The 24,947-nt window shown below is 40.4% G+C and overlaps 1 protein-coding gene across 6 annotated transcripts in view; it reads right to left on the bottom strand.

The window, feature by feature from the left end:
* The window catches only part of MBP (myelin basic protein), a 113,568-nt gene that overhangs the window by 13,195 nt on the left and 75,426 nt on the right, over nt 1-24,947 (bottom strand). For all 6 annotated transcript variants that reach the window (XM_082302777.1, XM_082302774.1, XM_082302773.1 and 3 more), the window contains exon 4: nt 5,476-5,906. In XM_082302777.1, the coding sequence (XP_082158903.1) occupies nt 5,476-5,906 (431 nt within the window). The remainder of the gene's footprint in view (nt 1-5,475; nt 5,907-24,947) is intronic.

Here is a 24,947-nt window from a genome sequence, read left to right as displayed (position 1 = left end):
ACCCCAAAGCTGCCATCACTGCCCCACCAGAAGCTGTGCCATCCGGCTCAGGCCCAGCCAAAGGGCACCAGCAAGCCTTGAATTTCACCAAGTGCTCAAAAGAATCCTTGGAGCTCTTCTGCAGCTCCCACTTAAACATACTACTATTATTTTTATATCATACTAGTGACTAGAAGACTCTAGAAATAATCAAGTAGAGACTGAACTGAAAGATCATGTTTGAAGTTTAATGAAAGGGGGAAACCTTTTGTTGTGGAGCGATTAGAAACAGAGATCCTTCAAATGCTTCAGTTGATTAATTTGTATTTTAGCCTGAACATGTTACTAATACATTTCGGAATTTAAGAGGCAAAACCAACCATATAAAAGACAGTTAAAGCAGAGAAGCACATTGGCATTCTGCCCAGTCATGATCTCCTCTTAACCTGAAATACAAATCAGTGAGCCCCGAATACTTTGTCCCATTTCTGAACAATCCTTGCATGCAGCTGCTGTCAGGTGAGCACAAAGCACCACTAATACTTCACCAGCATTTAGTGCTTGCACTTCTAAGTAGCACAGAACATTAAACCTAGTCCAGTTCCCACATTCCTCTAGTAGCTTGTAATAATTGCTTCAAGCAGTAACTTCCATGAAAATGCAAGTTCCAGTGCATTAAATAATGTGTTAATTATTAGGCACAAATAACATGTATATGGTCATACCTGTGTTAAATGAACATGTCACAATCAATCCCACGTAATGTTGGCTCCTAAGCCTTTCACTTCTCACATGCTGTGTGTACTCACCATTTGATACTTTGTTTTGTACAGGTGGTATTTTTAAAACCAGGCAGATACAAAGTACTCTGAGGTTCTACCACTGCACAACCTCAATGAGCTTCAGACTGGCAGTTCTGATACACTGATTCGTTTTTGGGGATTCATCATTCCTTACTAGTGCTACAAAGGAGAGGCCAGATTCAGTTCCCATTATCATTAATTGAGAACATCAGATTCAGGAGCTTTGGTTATTCAAAGCCTCTCCTTTCCTTCCAGAAGGCAACCTCTGTTCCCCTGCATCCCATGCACTGTTCTAGCTGAATTTTGCAGAAGGACACGCAGCCTCTTAGTGAACTAAAAACCCGTCACATATGAGTAGTAGTTTGTTGCAACTGCTGTTAATGGATTAAAGCATTTAAAACAAATTAAATCATTAGTACACTGGTTTTTGTGATGTAAACAGTTTAATGAATACATAAAGCACATAAAAAGCCAAAGATTAAAACAAAATTATTGTTACAACCACCATAAATTCTATAATTTTTTTTTACAAGCATACTGCTTGCACAGCAGGTTTTACAAAACAGTGTATCACAAGCAATACCACTCCCTGAAAGCTAAGACTTGGAAATTAAAATCACAGTAAGTATTTACTTAAATCACATCATATACTAGTCAGACTAGCACTGATTTAACTACTTTTCAAATTCTTCATGGTGCTGTAGTATACATTAAAGCTTCCACAGGAAATGCAAATAGAGTTCAAGTGCAAAAAAAAGAAAAAAAGATTCTGATTAATTTATCCCTCCATGGCATTATTTAAAACTGTGGTTCTTAAACTTTTTGCCTCTGCATGGCTATTGCAACCATTTTTGTGGATCCCCACTCTAGCAACTGCTTAGCTCAAGAGTGGGTTTGGAACTGCTGATTCTGAAATGCTGATCCCAAACCCTGATTCTGCTCAAATTGAGAAGAACTTCAGCCCAGTGATGCTCCTGCCTTGTATCTATCTGTAGGACAGGGAAGCCCCATCTCTACCTTCTGTATTTCTTGCACCCAAGCATATAGAAATTGGGAAGGAAATACAGGAGCAAGGCTTCATACAGGCAACAGGAGCATGTTACAAGATTGCATACAAAACTGAAGCAAAATGTAAAAGAGAAATTGATAGAACCTTCCACTCAGCTTTGCCTCACCTATTGTTTACTGTCACATATTTTGGTTTGTTGCATCTGTGTCACAAATGTAGTTTAAAGTTTAGTACGTTAATGCAAAATGTTAAACCAGGACAGAAAAGTTCTTGTTTCACAATCCAAACTTTAGTAGAAAAAAAAAAAATCATAAACAAAAGGATTACAAAAGCATGAACAACTGCATAAAAGAAACAAAACAGCAGTCAGTACATACTGAAGTTGAATACAGGCTAGAATCTAGGAGGTGCAAAGAACATTTGATTGTTTTAACAAACTTGCTTCGACCAATATGCTACAAAGATTAGAAAGGAAATAATTTATTGTTATGCTACTCTCTCTTGCATGCTATTTAAAATGTCTGCACCACAGTTTCCTTCTGTCACCATTTTAAATTCTTTCTCAATACGATTAAATTTGAGCTGTGCACAACAACAGTTTTGTTTCAAATATTCTACCTTAAGAAAAACTTTTAGAAGTTCAAGCTGGTTTTGATTGAGTTTCAGCTATCCATAATCTTGATGGGGTTGGGGGAAAAATGGCAAATGCACTTGCTGCCCCTTAGAGGAGAAGGAGTACTTTTGTACACTCCAGTATTTCTATTTTCAACAACTCCCGTGGAACTCCCATGCACTCTTAATTTAACTTCAGAATTGCAGGGCAAGGGAGAACCTGCTCCACATGAGAAAAGGAGGCCATGAAACAGTCCCAGCATTGTTCCTACTCCACCTTTCTGGACACAATAGTGCATATTATTCATTAATGTACTTCTTAGCAATGAATGCAAGAAGAAAATGCCTCCACAAAGAATTTATAATATGTTTTGCTTGAATGTCAGCCCTAAATTTGTACAAAGAGCAAGTGTTGTCTTCGCATTCCAGTGCTTGCTGGTGTGGGTAGTTGAGATGCTCCCACTGAGGCATGGGCTGGTTAAAAAAGCATACTGCAAGAAAGGCAGCAGCAGAATTGCTTTGAAATGCTTCAAAATAAATAAAGAAAAAAGTGCAAGCAAATAAACAGTGCAGCTCTAGGAACTTTTCCTTTTCAAGCCTTTGAAATTCATCCTTTAAGGTGCTTTTAGTGGTATCTTATTTGCCAAAGACCTGTTTACTTAGTGGAGTCTGGAAAACTGCCAAGGGACTTCATTCTATTTTGGCTTGTTCATTAACACCTTCATCATCTATCAGTGACACTCTACAAAATTCAGCAAATGGCAACAACTATTTAGGGTTTAAGCACAAATTAACCATCTAGATTTCCTCTGTCTACACTTGTATAAATAAATGACACCACAAGCCTTTCTTGATACAAGAAACCAAAAGGCATTGTTTCAGAGGCTAAATAAATAATAGCTGAAATGACTGTCTGTGCCACTTGCTCAGTCCTTTCCACACTGAAGCCCTTCCACAAGAGAGCTTCCTAGGAATGTTTCCTAGGACATAAATCAATATTATCATTGTGTGGAAGAGTGCTAGAGATCCTTTGGCACAGGAAGTTGTATTGTGACTGACTTTGCCAAAATAATTCGACTTTTCTGTGCTTCCAGCTCAGATCTGCAAATCAGGACTCTAGCACTGTGAGTAGTCATTCTTACGGGGAAAAAAACCCAAACAACTACTTCTGCTGGGTAAAAAGAGTCAGAATTGTCCATAATTCTGTACTGTTTTGCAGACACTTAAGTTCTTCAGAATAGCAGTTTACTGAAGAGCAGAGATAAAAGAGATGATGTCCTGTCCTCTTATACATAATTACATAGAAATCTCTAGAGAATCATTGCAATTGTGTTCGTGCCAAAAGATAAAATACAGAATTTGTACAGCTTGCAGACATTTTTTAGTCGTTACTCCTAAAAACTGAGTTGATTGGTTTGATTTATTGCCAAGCAGGAATGCACATACCTCTGTATATTCTGTATGCAGAATCTAACTTTTTGGTATTGTTTCCTTGGTGTACAAAGAACATTTCATACGCTACTTTTCATCGAGTAACACAGTACACAAACAAAACAGCAAGAGTTGAGCTGGCCAACCAGGTTCCAGAAAAGAACAGCTGGGAACAGTCTCTGCTATTTGCAGTAACAGTAAGATAAACAGTTCTCTTCATGCTCACAGCAACTGCTTTTTTGCATTTATGAACATTACACACAGGAACAATACTACAGAAACAACTGCCTGGCTGCTAAATCTTTTTCAATAGCATTACAGGCCCCAGTTTGTAAAGGTGAGAAATAAAAAGAACAAAACACCCAGCTTGCTTAGTACAGCCTACCAAGCATGAGAAGCTTCTGGTTTTAAGTTTCTAGAGTATTTTTCATCCAGAGGTCTCTACACTACAATGACTCTTCAGGGAAGGGCTATTATACATTGTGCTTCCAGATGTGGAGCTGTGACGGACACTGACAGCCACAGCTGTGGGACCACCACAGATTGGTTTTACACCACAGGGCAGCTCGTGTCCCATCCCAGTGCAGCACTAAGAGACGGCACAGATCACAGGCTGGAACACTGAATAGACCTCAAAGGTTGTCAGAGGTTATCCAAAACTTTGGGCCCAGCCGGTAACTACGAATACTGCTTTTTGCTTTTGCAACACACAACTTGAGCAACTACAATAAATTCAGCTAAAAGAAAGGTTTTACAGCCCTACAGCAGTTCCATTCGAATGCTTATGTAGTGTGTGGACACACGAACACAAGACTCCACTTATCATTTACACGGCAAAGGGTACAGCGAAAATATGTTAAACTTTGCCACTTGAATAATAGTGAACTAATATGCCAGCTGCATAATTTATCAGAGGAGGCAGATTAATCCTGGAAAAGGAAAGAATTCAATTAACAACCTTTCAATGATACCTTGTTTCTGAATTCATAGTGCAGAAATGCCTTGCTATACAGTTTCTAATATGAAATGCCTGGAACAAATCTCAACTTCTTATCAGAACAAAGCAGCTGGACTATTTTGTACACCTGGGATTCAGGATAATAACTGTCAAGCCATCTCCCTGGCAATGCTGTCAACTGACCTTAAACTTACTCTTGCACAAGCAGGCTGAGAATTTGGCCACAGTTCCTTTTCCAACATCTATTTCCAAGTTTGTTTAGTGCCAAGATACGAAGAGATTGTCTTGCATTTAGTGCTCTCATCCAGGTCCCTTATGCAAATATTTAAGAACAACACACAAAAGCAGACTGAAGTTTCTCTAAATGGCACAGCATACAAATGCATACAATGCACTACATTAAATGCTCATAAAAATTCCTCTTGGTAATGTTTCTAGAGCCCCCTGGATTTCTAATACTCCTTGTTACTACCCAGAGTAGCTCCTCTTGTTTCCCAGATCTTTGCTTTTTTTGTTGTTGCTGTTTTCAGTTTAAAGCCAAGCATTATATTACAAGTACCATCCCGCTGGCTAGGTCAACTCTTGCATTATAGCAGCGAGACCTTTCTTTCAGACCCACCCTTCCTCTTTCATTGTACTGTATTTTGCTGTAGCCTCGCAGTTCTCTATTCCTCAGAGCTCACCTTGCCAGAGCCCCGCCGGGGAACGTGTCTTTCACCTCCAAAGAATCTGCCCAGCGAGTCAAGTAGACCCGAGTCTCTGTGCCGTGGGGATCCATGTCTGGCATGGTCTATAGTGCTCGCAGATGCCATTTTTGATCCGTGCCGGAAAGAGGAGCGTTTTTGTGAAGCCATCAAATCCGAATTCTCTGAAGCTGCTGCACTGTCCTCTTGGATGGTCTGTAGCTCGTCTGACTCTGAGGGCCGATCTTTGAAGGTGTTGTCTTCTCTTCCTGGGGCATCTCGGGAAAAGAGGCGGATCAAGTGAGGGCGACCAGTCCTGTCAGCTGGGTTGGCCTCAGGCCAGGCATTCTTCGGGTCTGCTGTGCCTTTGGAGTCTGTCACCGCTGGGCTCTTCGTGGAGGTCCCATTGTTCTGGTTCACATCTGCCTCTCCTGCAAACAACAAGGATGAGATATGAATACAGGCCTGTGAAAAACAGCCCTGGAACAATGCTGCTTTCTTTCCCTTGCCTTGAGATGCTCATTTCATACAAAACCGTAATATGTGCAGTTGTAATGAAACTATGTTCTCTTCCAGCCTTAAAGAACATTAAGTTATCTTGGAACTGAAACCAGAATGATGTTCTCACACAAATTTGCAGTAGTTCTAGGCAATTTTTTGCTGTGGGTTTTTTTTTTCTTTTTTTTAATTTAACACATTTATAAATAGATCGATAGATTACTTGAAGCATAACTGAAAACTAACTTTATTTACATGGAAGTTTTGGGGATGAGGAGGCTTTCAGTGAGTAATCAGAATTCCTGTACTTTCCCTTGAGAACTGCAACTCCAACTATGCCGTCTTTGTCCAAAATGGGGAAAAAATAAATAATTACAGTGACATTGCAGATCTGTGCCTTCACAAGTGCACATTCCCTCTCCACAATGCCAGAGCGTTTGGCCTCATTTGGAATCCCTTGCTGTAACTTCAGTATGGATCAAACATGCATAATGAGGGGAGGAGTTCCTTTTCCCCACTATTGAAACTGTCCTCACTTCAAAAAAGACAGCGAGCACTGAACTGCAATTTCTGCTTGGCCTCTCATGACAGTTTTTCTCCACGTAGGATGATCCTGGCACTCCAGGTACAATGTCCTAGCACTGATGCTGAAGGCCTAAAGCAAAACTGTCCAATTTGCACTTAGTGCTTGTGAGAAGTGACAAAAACAATTATCAGCAACTGACAAGCTTTTTTTAAGCCAAGAAAGGTGTCAAGACAGACCCCTGTGGTAAGTGAAATGCCTGCTGCCTTCTCCACAGTTGTGTTCTGATGCTCCAGGTAAAGTATCTAAGAAGCGTCAGCTGCAGCACACTTAGCCCTTCACCTACAGTAGCTCCTTCTATCAGTGACAAAAAGATTTATGGAGGTTTCTATGATCTATACCACGATTCCTACTGCTCTAAAGGAAATGGCACCCACTGAGGAGTATGACTTATCTCCAAGGAACACCAAAAGAGTACTAGTAGGTCATTGCCTGAGGAGCAACCTACAGCACAGACACCGCCCACACACTCACTCTGTGTCAGAAATGTCTTTTGGAGTTAAGGGGGCTCAGAATTTCAGAAGTAAGTTAGTCATGTGTTACCTTTAGGGTCTCCTAATTACCCTGTTACATCCTCATTTGATTTGGTCCTTATTGCCCTGGGAGGGATAGGATCTGGCAAATACTGCTGTGTTTTTGAAGTACTCTGGGCTCAAGCACTTTGCTAATTCAGCAGAGCAATTTTAGACTTGACACAGTCATTTCATAGGGTTTCACCCACTCACAGGGCACTAAAGAAACCTTTTCTCAGGCTGAGAACAATTCTGAAATAATTTTATGAATAACAACACAAGACAGTAATGATGGCTTCTGCAAAACCTGTGTGTAGGTTACAACTGGTTGTAATCAGTCTGCTACAGTTTTTCATATAAAAACATAAAGTGCAGTTTTGTTGGTTCAATTTTTTTATTTCTTTTGTGAAAACTACCTAGAAAATGTTGGGGAACTTCAAGAAAAATTTCTTTGGTTAAAACATCTGTAAGTGTCTCTCAGGAATACAATTATTTAATCAGTGACTATCTGTCACTGAAGACCTCATCAGTGGGGAAAATACTCGCTGGCAACTTTGGGATTTGAATTTTCCTGAAAAAATACTTTCAAATTTATTAGAAACCCTTAACATACCCAAATGATTTTCTTAACAGAACAAAAGCAAAGTAACTAATGTGGATATGGGACACATTCTGAAACTGCAAAACATTTTAAACAGCAAATCTAAGCCTAGATTCTATACCATAATACAAATCCATTCAAGGGCAGAAAGAAAAGCAAACAAAAGAGTTATTGTATTTAATTAAATGCATTAACATAACACCAGAGCATCTGCATACTAATATCTTTTACAACAGTTGTTCTTTGTGTCACTGAATACGGGTATTGGTAAGCAACAAAGAAGGGTAATTGTGCCACAAAAGTAGCTTCTCCCAATGCATAGGCAGCGAGCTATAAAGTAGAAATCTTTCTGGAGGCTTTATTTCAGTAGTGAAAGCACACATTTAAGTTTGCCTCTAAATTTTCTTCATGCTTATGTCTTCTCTAATATATAAAAACATGTAAGAGAGATACTGTTAATATTTTTGCTAACTAATCAAAGACTTCCAGTGCATTTGGAGAGGCAGATCACTTTAATAATGTCCTAAGGACATCCAGAATTAATGGACTATATTAATATATGCTTATCTTTTCATTTAAAAACAAATATTTAGACTTTTATTAAAACCTATTGTAAATGCTGTGTATAGCTACTATTTTTTAAAGTTGTTTTTCTTTGGAAAATGAAGCTCTTTCTTAAAACAGAGTACCCAGCCTGTACCACATCACCTATACAAGAGAAAGTTGCCCAGGAAGGAAGAGATCTTAGGCATTTTTTTACTAATCCTTGTAAAATGAAGTGTGGCAGAATGCATTGCCACAGGCATTAACTAGAGGGCTATGGCAGTGTCTTCTATTAATACGTAAGTGAATGCAGTCCTTGAGAGCTGCACAAATGAGGGCACAAGAAAAGCACCTCCTCACATTAGCCCAAAAGCAGCAGGAGGGAGCCAGACCGGAGCAGGGATGTGGCATTCCAGGTGGGGCCAAGGACCACTCCCAAGGGCAATGCCACCTCTCCACTTCCCCTCACCACACGGTGCTCTGAGCCTGCTGCTGGCACAATGTTCCCTGGGCATGTTGGTCACAGTGAACAGAGCCATTTGTTCCCTGTACACACAGTGACTTCCAAAATGAGGAATACAGACGGACAAAAAATTCTTAACAGTCTGTTAAAGAATCCAAAGAGAAAGTCCAAAGGTGCTCTCACCGAGACAATAATCAATCCAATCCTTCATTGTCTTTTATAAGAGTTAGGTCCCATATGAATATTTTCAAAACTACTGTGGCCTTAGTGTTTGATTAGACACTGATAGTTTATCCCATTTCCTGAGAAAACTCTTTTCCCTAAGCTTCTAATTTCCTGGGACCTCTTGGCCCAATGCTTCAAACAACAACTCCTCTCAGGACCATGGAAATTTGTTCTATGCAAAGTACAATTTCCAATTTGGATACAAATATCCTTCTCATGGGGCACTTGGAAGGGTTGCTCTATGATAGTCCCCCCTTGTGTGTGCAGCAGTCTACTGTAGTCTTCCATACAGAGGACAACCTGGAAATGGGTTCTTATGCTAAGAGTTTTAAAAAAGATTACAAGTTTTTCATCTCCTCCTACTCCTTTCCAGTCTTGCTTTCTTGCAGATACTTTTAATTCCTCTCACATTCCTATTGCTGCTCCCTCTACAAATGCTGTAAAATAAATGAGGAAGATGAAGCTGATAAAAGCTGAAGTCCATTCCCTTACTTTGGGTTCTCAAGAGAGGCTTAGATCAACAGCCACAGCATATTGCAAATATTGATCATAATAATACATGACAGCACCTTAAATATTTGTATGAAATCTTAAGTATCATTTACTCATTACAAATGCCAAAAAGTACATTAATCAACTTTGTAACACTGAATATTGAATATACTTTTTCATAACTACAGGCTACTGTGATCAATTATACTTCCTTTTTCTCAGCTTTCTTTTCTCAGAGTATGAAGATGGAAATTATCTCACTGATCTTTTAAATCAACTTTTCATGCTAGCTTAAGTCATTTATAAATAAAAAGCACTGTTTTTCACTACATGAAATATAATCTGTATTTGCCCTTTTCTGCTTTTTAGATCCTCTCTCTTCTATAAGATGTCAACTTATAGACAGTTAAATGCAATGCAGTATAGTCCTCAATTCTGAGCTAAGTTTATTTCAGTATGTTTGCCAAAATATTGACAATAAAATATTAACTAAAACATCTGACTTTTTGTATTGATTCACCTGTTCTTAGTCACTTGAGCAACAAAAGGTAACACCTAGAAATTAATCAGCTTTGTCACAGCTGAGATTTGAAGATCTCTGGTAAGCTAAAGTAGTAAGGCAAATGTGTTAGTAATAGTTTGCTTTGCATTATTTAAGAGGCTGAGACCACTGTTTTGGAATGTGTGGCTTCTAATGACACTTGTGGTAATATCAGGCACTTGAAAGAATAAAAGGCCAGAGAAAACACATCCATCATCACTACATACATGCTGCAGCTGAGGATATCTGGGTTCCAACTCTGCTGAGATGATTTCCCAACAATCCAACTACTGGTTTGGACTTTTACTGCAGCACAGCCCACAGCACCATAGAGTGCCCACAGCCATTAGGCTTCACTACAGAAGTTTTGGGGAGACAGAGGGGAAAGAATTATGTCTGCATTGTTAAATCTGAACTGCAAAAGCTTGATTCATCCTCATTATGCTAAGACACTGCAGACAAAAAATGGCTCTTAGCCTAACTTCGCTAATATGGTTAGAAGGCAATATGCCATCAGACATTTCAAATCAACAGACCTAATTACTGGGCTTGTCTGATGCTTGTCAAACAGTTGGGAATCAATTTTGGACAAATATTTCTGTTTGAAATGGATGGCATGCAGTGTAATTGTGAAACAAACACTTGGTCATACCTCTGAACACAACCAGAACGGATGTGCTGGCGTATTTAATCTTTACACAAACATTTTCCCCATTTTCTAGCAGACTGAATGCAGAGAGAAGTGCCCATGTGTCTCATGATATAGGTTCACACGAGTTTAACATTCCTACTGCACTTAGCCAAGAGATCACTTCCATTACAGCTTGCTCTCCCCTCCCTCCCTCCTTGCCAAAGCTTATCACCTCCAGGGAAAAAAAACTTCCACCCAAAGGCAAATTTTCTTTCTAGCTGCAGCATAACTGAAGGAATGATACTTTTTTACACAAGAAATTCAGTTTGTTCTATGGGCTAACCAAGCTGCAGACTAAACCACCACACAAACAAGAAACCATAACATGCACTCCTTTGACTTCCCTCCCTCGCTTCTTTCATTAGACATTTTACAGCATATAAAGCTCTTACCAGACTAGAATAAAAGTTGTGAGAGTGTTTCCATTTCACTGATGAGTTGAGTACATTTCTACACTGATGAAGCAGTGAATAAGGAGCCTGCTATGGCATAATTTTCCTTACAATGAAACTTAGTACTAAAAATACAGTAAAAACTGAAAAACCTCACCTGGTCCAGTATTTACTTCTATTGAACTAAACTAAAAAAAAGACCAAGTTTAGTTCTATACTACATCTTGGATCAGTAAGGATCACTGGCTGAGCCTGCTGAAAGTTACTGCACTTTATTTTATTTAAAAACAACTTTATTGTTGGTAAAGGCCAAACATAGGTTTAGACCTTTAGACTGCATTGCTGTGGCCGAGTGAATGAAACTTCCACTTAAAATTTTACAATAAGTGCCTGAAAACTGCTGCTTTTCCTGCATCCCTGATGCCTCATGGAATACCAGCTACCAACTGTTCTCTGCAGAAAGCATTATGCCCCCTAAGAGCTAATGCCAGACAGAAAGTTAATAGGTCAAAAAGGATCTATTAGTTGCTGGACCTTTGCTAATACCCAAGCATTGGCACAGTTTCTTTCAGACTCATGAAAGATCTCATTTCTTCAAGCCCTCCCTGGTCTTTTCCTGCTGAAGAAAAGCTGCTGAGGTAGCAGAGCTTGGCCTTACAGCAAAGCTCACATGAAGGAGAGACAATAGGAAAGTATCAGGAAATATGATTTCAACTGTCTTTGCTAGACTTCATCACCCCAAAGTGTTTAATATGTAACTGTGAACCGCTGCTTGTTACAAGAGTACCAGTTTTATGGTACATACATCCCTTAAGCACTGCTTTGCAGTAAAGCAAACAGTTTTTGGGAGAAGGATCCCTATAAGGTGGTAGTGGCACAGTGGGGAATTGTTGCTGTGGTGTCTTTTTTGGAAGGGTAACTATACTGACTTTTTCAACTTACCCAGTAAAACCGTAACGTAACCAATCAATGACTAGGTGAAAACACACAGCAATGTGACATCCAGCTGGAATGGTGACTCTCTAATAAAAATGCCTAAATCTTATTTTGTGAATCAGCAAACAGCACAAAATTTTTAGTTTTGCTGACAGCTCCATGATTTGAGAGGGTTGGTCCTGTGAAACTACTACAAAATAAAAATGAGAAATTAAAAATAAGCTGTATACTCATTACAGTATACTCATTACAGCTTATATTCAGCATTATCATTCTACTGAATGCAATTATGTTTTATGGTATCAGTGTGTAAAAAGTAGCAATACTCCCTGAGTCAGAGATTTTTGATATATCAGGAGTCCTCTTGCTGGAAAGCTTTTCTGTATTTTCACCAAGGCACATACAACTCCTAGGATCTGCACATCAGAGATGTGGAAACACTTGCAAGTCTGTGCAGTAATAACCCAGAGTCCATGCCCAAGAAGCATGTGTGGTTACTGTGGGCTGAAATGCATTAACATCCCCCTGTGAGGGGCTGCACTCCAGGAGCCAGCTTTCAGACTTGATGGAGGAAAGAGAAGCGAGGTGGGGGTCGGCCTCTCCTCCCAGGCAACCAGCAACAGGGTAAGAGGAAATGGCCTCAAGGGGAGGTTCAGGTTGGACATCAGGAGGAATTTCTTCACTGAAAGGGTGATTAGGCATTGAATCAGGCTGCCTAGGGGAGTGATGGAGTCACTATCCCTGGAAGTGTTCAAGCAAGGACTGGATGTGGCACTTAGTGCTGCGGTTTAGTTGATGTGGTGGTGTTCAGTCAAAGGTGGGACTTGACCTTTGAGGTCTTTTCCAACCTCAATGATTATATGATTCTATGAAAGAGAAAGTGGCTCAGGGCTGCTATGAGCCTCGTGGGTGTGTGAAGGTACTGTTTGCTTGTGAGGTCAAGTAAAGAAACCTGCAAGTAAAAAGAGGCATTCCAAAAAGCTGGAAACATCCCCTGCGCAAGAACCATTTTTGATCTTGAGATTGTAACTAAAACCCATCTACTTGACTGCAGAAACTGCCTTGCACTCTGCATGCTTTCACAGAGTTGGGCACTTGGTTATCTGTGCCTCTGGTTCACAATGAAGAGCTGAAACAAAGCCCACACGGTGGCCTACCATTGCAGAGGAATGCAGCAGTGTAGGCCTGGCTCGAACCCTCTCGCTCTTGTTTTCCAGAACTTCTGGCATTGCCTCCACTTGCTGAGGGTTACAAAGGCGAGTACAGAAAACAAAAGAGCCTGTGGTTGAAACCAGTGGGACTTGCTATGGCAGAAATTTGGAATCTATGAGAAGCATGTGGCAATTCTCCATAAAGCCTGCAGAGTTTTTTAAAAATCTAAACAAAGAATTTTATCCACCCACCAATTTTCAGAGAAAATTGTTCCTTTGTGTTACTAGAACATATAGGTTTATTTTAATCTTGAATATCTCACAAAAGATCCTCCTACAGCAAAGCAAGCTGGAGCATCATTTGTAACAAACAATTTCATGTACTTAAGGAGGAGAAATTAAATCACCTGCTGACCCATCAGCATTTGTATTCTTTAAAGATCGTGCAACTCACTAGTATTAGACAAAGACTGTTTGGTTATTCATATTTTCTGCTTCAGTTGCATCGAGTCTGAATAATCGTTAGGTTGCAAAACTTGGATATATCCCTCCCCACTAAAGTAACAGTATGACAAAGTGAGCAGTGCTTCCATCAGACCTCACAACTTCCACTATCTTTTGTATTTTCCACATCAATTATGTTTTACTGGAAAATAACCTACTTCCATCAGTGCAACTCAGTACCCGATTACAGTTAAATTTCTTTCACAATAGCATAGAGAAACAGGGCCTTAAAAGCAGCAGAAAATGAAATGTGAGTGAAGTGAGTGAAGTGAGTACAGTGACTGAACCAGCTGGTTCAAAGAAGTTGCTCAGACCACAATAAGCAGCACAAAAAACCCCCTATCTGTAGAATATTTTCTGTTAAAACCCATCACGTAGCATCTCCAAAAGAGGGCCTGATAACACTACTGTGTTTTTCATGACCAGGATTTAAGTTTCTGAGTGGTATTTTATTATTTAGAAAGTATAAACTCCAGGATAAAATACACTTGTAGTAATTTAACCAAATAAGCTACCTTTAAAAAGTATGGTTTGATTGTGACCACAGGGAAACTTCTTACAGCATGAGGCTATAAACTCCAATTTCTAAGAGCTGCATTTTAGTCCTACAGAATAACAGTGTTTATGTGTGTTAACTTTTCCTGAGACCAACTAACCCAACTAAACCCAACAAAACACTTCACAGTAGTGAACACAGCCCAAAGCACTGTAGAGGAGCCTTTCATATGTTAAAATAAAAAGCGAATATGAATGCTTCTAACTTCCCCCAAAATAATGCACTGATTTGCTGGTTTGAGGACATAACTTCAAAGTTTGTTTTCCAATAGAAAACATAGGGCAGGTCCAGGTAAAAAGCAAATTACAGGAGGACGGCAGAGTGACAAGTGCACAGTGCAAGCTGGGTTTCTGGAAGCTGTGAATCACCTGCATGATGATGTGATCAATAAGCCTGGCATTTTTGTGCATCATTCAGGTGTACATTGCCATATCTCTGGATTTCTCTATTTTGCCCTGTTAATGCATTCTGAACTGAAGCTTTTAATAGCAAAAGTGATCTCAGAGAGTCATGGTTACAGAATTTGCAGTGAGGGGAATTACATTGGTAGTTTTTAGAAGACCTTTTTTTCCAGAAAATTCTGCAATGCACCACAATGGTAAAAACGACACATTTTGAGTATGACACACATATTTGCCAATATTTCTAAAAATACCTGAAATACCTGGGCACAAATAAGCCTGTAGACCCTTTACCATTGTGTTGCATTCTTGCATATGTAAAACAAAATTGGAGATCTGGCTCTTCAGAAGCTGACAAAACAGACCCCCTAAACAAACAAACACACACAAGCCAAAAAAGATGGGGTAGGGTTGTTCAAGTCTGCCTAAACTGCAGTTCTTTACAATCATCACAAATTCACAGCCATGAGTTGCTGTCTGACATTACCTTCACTTTGGAACTGATTTTCACCTTACACCTATGGGGAAAGGTCAGAGGAGCAAAAGTGAGCAGGAGTTTCTTCCAGTTGCACAGAGCTTGTTCACAGAGCTTGTCTCATCTCAGAAACTGATTAATTCCTCTAAGGTGATGCAAGCACCCCTGTGCCCTGTGGGAGGCAGAGCCCAGGAGGGCAGCTTCCTGCCCTGGGAGGGTGTAGGGGACCATGCTGTGACCTGCATATCCAGCAGTGCCCAGGAGGTAGAAGATGAGCCCCTCTGTGTCCTGGGGGAAGGCAATGGCTCACACCTCCAGCTTAAACCAGACAGTGGAAGAAGTGGAAGAAGCTCACACCTCAGTGGGGACAAGAGCCACACCACCAGCTGCATCCATGAGGTGGAAGCACCTCTGTAACCCTTTGGGGAAGCAGAGGACCAGGTCCTGAGCTTCACCTCCAGTTCACAATGCTGCCATGTCTCTCATGAGCACTGTGAAGCAGCCATGTGCAGCTCCAGCTCTGCCTGGGGTATGGATGGTGAGAAAGTCATTCTGCCTACAAGACTGGCAGCCAACTGTCAATTTCAAAAACACAGTAAATATTTCACATATGTGTCACTTCAGGGATGTTCAACTCCAGATCTTAGTTTTAGTCTGCCTGGCAATGCTTATTCTAACCATATTTTAAAATATTTTCATGTCATGAAACGGATTTTAGAAGATAACACTCAAGGTGATTGGGACATCCTCTGAGCTCTTGAGCATGAACCTAAAAGCCTGGTTTCTCAAAGGACAAATTCCACATACCATATCCAAAGTCAACACAAGAAATCACAGCTGGGCACATTTATGGCAGGGATGCTGCTGGGCACAGACTCGGGAAGTTGCATTTGGAACCTCTTGCAGTTTCAAGTCTCTCTGCAGGCCCTGGCACAGGAGCACAGCACTCGAGGATGTTGCATCCTGATCACTGCTGTGAATGGAGGGAATGGGATTTTTGCCACCATGCTCTGTCCTGCTTGTCAAAACAGCTTTGTCTGGAAGCTGCACAATGGAGAACATCAGCACAGACCTAGGAGCAGAGCCACGGAATTGCTGTGCAGAATAAGTGGAGGGTAGGAAACATTGCAATACATGCAATGAAAGGTGGGTAGTTTGTTAAATACTTGCAAAAATTAATTCAAGGCCTTTACACTTTTACCATCAATACAATAAAACCCCCAAGAGTTTTAGAGGTAGTTGACATTAAACAGCAAAAAAACTGTTTAGAGACTTCTTAGTGAAGCAATTTCCTCAGTGAAGAAATTTGGTATCCAAAGAAATGAAATGTTTTTTAGAAGGGAACTCTAACATATGCCTGAACAATTAATATGAGATTTGATTAAAATATCTGCCTGCCTGGCAGACAGATTAAAAGAAAACCTTATTCCAGAACTTATCATAGGTTTTACAGGAGGCAGTATCTTCTCCACCATAGCCTCCAGAGAAGCCCTAAAACCAGAAAAGAAGAATACTTGAAACCAAGCAAATAAAACAACAAATCCGAAGGATTTGTTCAGCAGTATGCACTGACTGAACTGGCACAGGGCCTAACAGCAGAGATAGTATTCCATAGAAATATTGGCAGAAAGCTGAGAATAAGATGTTCAGAAAAAAGATATCAGGTGGGAAAAATAAAAAAGAGAGAGATGAGTGGGTTTTTTGATGATGAGCTGAAGACGTTTAAAGCTGGATACAAATCACCTCGTCTGTCTATACTGAAAGCAATGACCGGCACTTACCAGGGAAAAAAGAAACGTTACCAATAATCACATGGAAAGACTTTACACTCCAAGGTGAACCAGAGAATCCACAGTGTTATAAGTCTAGAAGCAAGACTTCCAATCCTTGAGGATAGGACAGTATTTGCTCTGCTCACACTATTTTGCTGCTCTCTCCTGTCAAGCACTGTCTCCCTCTCTGGCCCCCAGCAGTTTCCAGTCCTTCCTCCCACCTTCCCTTCCCAAGGCTCCTGGACCAAAGCTGCTGTCCAAACCACTCCGCTGTGTTGCGTATCCGGTTCCCACGAGCTTCACCTCCACAAAGATCATGATGCCTTGCCAAGCTGCTGCAGGACTTGGCAGGCTTCTTCTGGAACAAATTCCAAATTATCTCTGCACAGGAATTCACCTCTGGAATCTCTCCTTGTCGTAAAGCCTGCCTGCCCAATACCAGTCAGAGCTGTCAGAAGCTAGTAGAAGCAGACAACAAATACTCACTTCTAAATCAACTGCAAGAGTCAAAAGACTAAAGTGCTACTTCTCCTAACCTACTCTGTCAAAGGCTTAAAACCCATGCATGTCTTATGATGATAACACAAAACATCTAAATTCAAAGGGTCCCCACTTGGAAAATAAACACTGCATGGCCTTTTGCCTTTTCTCACATGGTTCTGCTGCTCTGGATTACTGACACTTGTCCACATTAGCTAAGAGCTTTCAAAGTCATGTCAGGATACATTTCACAAACACCTTTCCAGCAGCAACCCTCTACAGCTCTGCTAACGCAGCACTGCTGGATCAGCACCTGCCTGCAGTTCCCTTAAACCAGCATTAAGTGTTGTGTGGTTGGTGCCACAGATTGATCTGGTTTGGGGAGTTTGCCTTCTCTGCACTGAAAGAAGAAATACTTCATTCCTCACCCTTCCCAGTGAAATTTAAATGGCTGTACCAACACAAAGATCATACACTGCTGCCTGCTCTATGTTCCAATTACAAACAGGATTCTCCCCATTTCATGCTACAAGCTCATCTATACAGGTACTGCTTGAAAGAAAACAAAACATTTCTGTATTGGCAGAAGGAGGGAGCAAAATTACAAGACTTCCAAAGTAGCCTAGGCCATTGGTATGATTTGTACAGCAGGAAATCCCACATTTCTAAAATATGTATTTACATGGTGTTTGGTAGACTGAGAGAAAATGTGATTTGCTCACACACGAATTTAAAATAATCTATTACTTCAGTGGGATTTTACCTGAGATACAGTATGCTCTTAGTCAGAAAAAAAACCTCAAGGAAATTATTAGGGAATCCCAAAGCTGTTAATGTAAAACTAGATATAAAAGTCCATTTCTGCCTCTGAGCTAAGCATCTCTCAGAACAGCCTTATAGATACCTGCTCTAATATTTCTAACCTCAGCTATTCTAGGTCTTTAGAAACTCCATTCCACTCTCCATCATTATAAACCACATCATACACTCCTAAACATATTAATGATTCTGTTCTCACCTATACTAGGCCACATCAGACGTATTTTCTACACACTAACAAATCAATGATACCAGATTACAAATAATTAAGAGGTTTTTTACATTAAAAAAACCCAACACTTTTTTCCCCATGCTGAACACTTGTGAGCTGTACCATAGTTCTAAATGTGACTCAATGCTATACGAAGAACAATGGTGACAAACTGTATAAAACCGCGGCAGTGATCGATGGTACTTTACACAATATCTGCTTTTCAGTAGCAGCATTCTGAGAGTGAAAAACTGCTTGCACAGTACCAAGCCTTGTACCAGTTCGTGGGAGTTACTACTATTAAAAAAAGAAAGAAAGAAAATACAAGAATTCACAAACTTTATTTCGCTATTTGAGTACGTATAAAGTCACTTCTCATGTGATGAAGAAAGCTTGGTCAGCAAAAAGAGCTGTTAGTTCTGAAGACTAAAATGGCAGTATGATTGAGCTACACAATATTTCAACAAGCAAGAAAGGCTATAAACATGTTTTTCCCAAGTGTACTTAGGTACGCTTCTCTCAATCCACCGGGCAAGCATAAGAGTGAGTAAAACCACCACTTCTAGAAAAGTTTACAAAGAGCCCAAGAGCAACTCAGTGGGTTACACCAGAAGGACTGTCATAGAGCAGCACTGTATACAGAAGATGCACACAGCACACAGTCCTGGTTACCCTAACTTAGGATGCAGCCCCGGGGAGGCAGGTGATACCATGCCTGCTTTTTGCAGGCAGATTGCTCCACTGTGCCCAAGGCCGCCAGAAGTCACGTTGGAGCACTCAGCACCATGCTCACCCCAGCCACCAAAGCTGACTAATGCCTGGCTTGGTGCTGCACTGACCTGGGACTGGCAGCCTCCAGCTGGCACTTTCCTGGGTGCAGCAGCCCTGTGTCTGCTGGCAAAAGGCTCAGCAATTCATGGTTCTGGGCCTGTGTGTGCAGGAGCACCATGCACAGGCCATTTCAGAAATAAACAAAACAACTCTGCCTTGGTTTTCTCAGCAGGAAGTTTTCATTTTTCTGCCTCCTAGGAAGTTGTGCAGACAACTGACAGAAGGTAGAAAGTGCTCCAAAGACAGGAAAAAAAGCTGTGTTAATCTTATCTCTGAAAATAAAAATTCATTTATTTCCTAGGTAAGTGCTGTAAGAGAATTTCTGCAGCCACAAATTGTGACTGGCAAAATGAGAAGTCTTTCATATTCACAGTCTGTGGTATCCCAGAAAGTGACTCAGCATCCTTTGAAATAAGTAAATAATGCAATCTGATTATAAAATCTTTGCAACTTGGTTCGGTTCTCAATATAGGATGCAATCCATTGTAGAGGACCATGGACTTAGCTTATCCTGAGAAAACAGGATAACCAGGACAGTCTGACAAAGGGGTGCCACAGACTGCAGAAGTCAAATGTGCTGGAAGTAGCAGGAAACTGCCTGTGCCTCCAGATTTGTGTTCATGCTCTACTAGGGTTTTTTTTTTCTCCCCACTGAAAGCCTGAAGTACTGGAATCAAGGATAAAAAAAAAATACAAAGGAGAAAAAAATCTAACTCCATCTATAGTAACTGTGAAGAACAGTAAGAAAAACACATGGCTCAAGGATACATTTCCAGGTCCCAAGTGCATGAACAGGCTCTGCAGCCTCTTCCCACTCGTCTGTGAGTTCCCTGTCCCTGTTCAAGGTCAGCTCTAGCCCAGGTTCAGACTGCCAGGAGACAGCTCGGATGAGAAAAAAGCCTGTGGGGATCCTCCCAGGTGGCTGGGCTTGTGTCTCCCCCACGGTGGGACCTGCCAGGACTGACAGCCCTTGCTGCTCTCCTTGCTGGGTGCCTGCCTGACCGGCCTTCCTCGCTGTCACCCTGGTCCCAGCTCATCCCCACGCTGGGCAGGCCACTCCTGTTGCTCCCCAACAGCATGAAAGCATCAAGCTGTGAGAAGCAAAGGCACTTAATTTTGAACTCTCAGTTATTATCTTTGGCCTATTACAGGAGGGATTGAACCTGCAGGGTATCCCCTTCACCAGTAAAGAAAGCCCACTGCAGACAGTATTGCCTGAGAAACAGAAGCGAACAAAAAAGAAAGAAAAAAACCAAATGCATGCAGATTAACAGACCAAGACACATTTCATAAAAATAAGAAAATTAGTAGTTCATGATAGGACAAAAACTTGCACTTGCAAAAGTCTCCAGCTCTGACTGCTTGCCTTTCAGAAAGTGTCATAAAGAGGCATTTACTGAAACAAATCCCCTTCTTCCCACCCACATCTCCTGACAATTCTTTCTGTGACAATAAATAAGACAGGTCTATCACTCACCCCATTTTCGATTTCTCAATCTTCTATTCTGTCAAGGAAAATATTTCTCACATACCTGAAAGGAATAAAATTAAGGCCCATATTCTTTGCAGGTGGCTGACACAACTTAGTTGAAATCAGCAATTGACAAATTATCCTACACTTCTACTGATGGCACAAGCAACATGTTGCAATCCATATTAAAAAAAAAGAGAAAAAACAATAGAGGATAACTTGATGTGGAGCTAGACCATGACATTATCTGAGCATTTATTCTTTTTTGTATACATCTAATTTGATACAGTCTGACTAGATGATTGCAAGTTGAAGTCATGCTGCTTACATCTTTCTCTCATTGCCAGGTCTGTCACACATAATAAAAAGTGTCAGGCTTTCCAAATACAGTAAAAGTTAACTGACAGAGTAGTTCACACTTAATTAGTGCACACTTTGTGCAGTCCTTAGAAGCTGCACGGGGCTAGCTAAATGATAACTACCATTATCATCATCACAACTAACCAGCAGATAAAACTGCATCATCTTCAGCTATTACTCTTCTGCTTGGACTGCAGTATAGACCTGCTTTTTAAAAAAAATTATTTTGACTGGTATTTAGGTCAGTGGGAGCCACTTGAACTTTCGTGAGTGGCAGGACACCCAGACCAGTTCATAGGAACTTTAGCATAATTGGGTGGATGTACAACCTGTGTACCAAAGATATATGTCCAAGATTATCCAAAAAAAATGCATCTGTATAGCTCTAAGTCAGCATGGATTCACAGGCAAGTGAGACCTACTTAATGAACAAACTACTAAGTTTTGTAAGCAGAATCCTTTTGTTAGCACTATTCTGCATGCACACGTACAGATATCTGATGTAATTAGCAAAAGCCAGCTTAAGTGGTGCCTGAATAAAGGCAATTCCCTTAATAAATATAAACCCTTAACAAATGAATAAATGTCAGGAAAAGGCAAGGGTGGATGTACTGCAATGCAGAGGCACCACATCCCTGGAGAGTGCACCAGGTTACTTTCTGACAGTGTGGTTTTGCATGTGGCCATACACAGTTTCTCCAGCAACATCTACACAAACATGAGCATTAGTAACTCGGAGATACCAGCAGCATTAAGCCTGCAGAAGGGCTAGTAACTAGATCAAATATGCTTTAAATGGTAGCCAGAAGAGGAATTGACATGAAAATGAAATACATTTAGAAGGATCAGTGATTCCACAAAAGAAATTTATCCAGACTGTCTTTCATGTTTTGTAACACAAAAGAGATCAAGCAAGGCTTTGATTCTGAAAAACACAACATTCAATGAATACCATGGCACTTGAATGCTGACTGGAGAGATGTCAGTGATACCAGAGAAGCAGTGTCTTTTCTTCCTCCACCAAAACACTGTTTGCCCTACACAAGAGCTAAAAAGTCTTTAAAAAATGGCTGAGCGAAACTCTTTTACCTCCTACCAAGGATATGTATCATGGACTATGTGCTTCATCTGCCTTACAGGAATTACACAGTATATCGATTCAGAACTATGCTGATCAACCCTTGGGAAACACTATCATATTGTCAAAGCATTCCTTAGCCCTTCCTGCATCTATTTTACACAAAATGAAAATTTGTGTAACACACAATCTCCGAAGAACTAAGAGGCAGCCTTAGCCGTACCCCAAATGGCCTGAAAAACAGTCTGTTCTTTTTGTTTGCTCGTACCAGATGCATTCTAGTGGTATAGTTGTGCCCCTGCTATGTGTCAGGATGTGAATTCTGACATCCTCTGTCACCCAGCCTGCTCAGAATGGTTTTTCTGTCACGGGAACATAGACACAAAGGTGTGGAAGGGGAAAGCAAAGGGACTGTAAGCACATGAATACAGGAAAAAGCCAGGACCTAGCCCTAGGAGAGATGGAAAATGTTGCTGGGTTATGTCCCAGCATACAATGGAATGTGTTCACCCAAAGCAATTTAAAAGTGAGTGGTCTCCAAAAGTGAAATTAAGTATCTTTATTGTGTGGTTACTGCCCCAAAATACCTTCCTTTTTGAAGAAAACCTTTGTGTCAAATTGCTTTTTAGGGCAAACAAATTACTAGGAAGACAAATTCAGCCTTGTCATGGGTATGACCAGGTTGTTTTGGCAGTTAAGTCTAATGGAAATCTAAAGCAAACAATCCAAATGTGCAGCCACTCTACTTTGGAATTAGGCTTTGTTTGAAATGGGGTGGGGAAAGGAGGTGGCAATAAAGCAGTGGCTGTCAAATTCTGCTTTTGGACTATTACTGCAAATTTAACCAACCAATGCAAACAGATTACAATGAGCCCCAAAAGAATTTAAAAGCAGAAGCAAAAATCAAATTAGTGCTTAGCCAAGTGGAACTGGATGTTACAGACAGCTGCTGTTTAAGAATATGTGTCCATTTATCCGTCTTGCTTGGCTGTCCCCCAGTGTGTTCTTACAAAACACACACAGCTAGGGGCACTACTGCCAGCCAAACTGGAAAGGTTCAGTGGTGTCAGTATTTTGCCTGTCAGGTTAAAGCTCATATGCAGTCTGGCATCGGGTATTTTGACCTTCAGCTCCTGCAAAAGAACCCCCAAACCCTGTCCAAACTTCCAAATGCCAACAGTTGTTTTACACCTCAGGGTTCCCAGAACATGGTATTGACAGTGTTCATTACTAACACTTGCATGGACCAGATTTTTCTAGTCCTTCCCTTCCATTTACAATTTTTCCTTTGAGACTGAGCTGTGAATGTGAAAATGCTTTAGGATATTCTGCAGAGCTCACCACTGTGCTTAGTGTTCTTTATTACTTACAATACACTCAGGTTATGATCTTTCTCATAATTTTTCCAGAGTATTTAAAATTCCCTTCAGGTATTTCAGAAAATCCACCCACAACGTGCAAATTGCCTGCTTAAGAATTTTACGTCTGCTTCTTGTTTTCTACCAGTTTCATACTCTTAATAGAGAGGGTAATATGCTATCAATTTATCATGCACATTCATCTGGTTTTTGTTTTGTTTTGCTTGGTTGTTTTTTAAATCTGAAGCAAGATACTAATCCATGGTACTCAAAATAATTAAGAGAAAGGAGAAAAGGTCAGCAGTAGATTCAGACATTCAAAATACTTGACTCCATAAACAAAATCTCAGTGGGACCCTGAGACAACTGGCTTTGCTAAATACCCTCTGCACGATAAAACCAGAACAGCTTTCCCACCTTCCCGTTCTTCCCTGGGACCACAGCTGGAACATTCACTGATATTCAACATTTAAAAATCAAAAAAGAAAATATCTAAGTTACTTTAAATTGACCCTTAGCATATGGACTTTTTTTATGCAGCATTTTGTTGCTATCTAAATAACCACTTGCTTTTGGACTCATTATCATATACTTTCTGCTCCACCAGGAGAAAATAAGACGGCAAAGGGAGAAATGTGTGCATCTTTTTACTCAGCAGGAATATCAAATCAAGTGTCAAATTTACACATTCCCATTTCCAGCCTCTGGCCCTCCAATGATGTAAAATCTAACAAACTGTGTGTGCTTCCTGATTATAAGCAGCTCAAAGCCAACCATCGCAGCCTATTCTACTGGGATGAGCTGAAAGCAGTAAGAAGAGCTCATGAGATTCTAGACACAGTAATTGGTCAGATCTGAAATCCAGGGCTAAGACTTATTCCCTTTCCTAAAAAGTACAGACAAACCTGAAGTTATAGATGAATACTACAAATACAAAAGTAAAAATAAGTTTCTTATGCTGACAGCATTAAACTAATTAGCAGGGAGAAAAGGGGAAAAAGAAACTCAACAACAAACCAGTAGAACTCTACGATGAGACTATAAATATTACATTGAGGCCCACTTCAGTAGCTGAGAACTAGCAGTTTTGCTAAAGATCACATGTTTTTTCCCCTGAGATTTTAATAGGGCATGGGCACTGCACCAGCAAAACCATAAACACCAGATCTTAATTTTAAATTAATGCAATTTATAATCTTCAACTTTTATTCTTCTTCATCTAGAATGAAAAGATTAGGTAATATGAACATCCCAGAGAACACAGAATATATGTATTTGTATTTTTTCTGCTGCTAACTGTGCAACACTTGTGTGCCATACAAATACTTGTTTGCACACACACATGCAAAACATAAGAAAACCTCAGCTTTGTTACTAGTTTTCAAATTCAAAGAAAAGACAAGACATCCTGTTGCTGAATATGTCTCAGTCTTGACCAGAATTTGTTATTACAGCAGAATGGCCTCAGCAGCCCTGAGCAATGCTATTATCCCAGGTCATCTCATCAGTATTCATTTGCGCAAGGCTG

Source organism: Coloeus monedula (assembly GCF_965178545.1).
Source record: "Coloeus monedula genome assembly, chromosome: 1".
NCBI classification, from domain to species: domain Eukaryota; kingdom Metazoa; phylum Chordata; class Aves; order Passeriformes; family Corvidae; genus Coloeus; species Coloeus monedula.
Note: the sequence above shows the minus strand (reverse complement) of the source record. Positions and strands in the feature narration are given on the sequence as shown.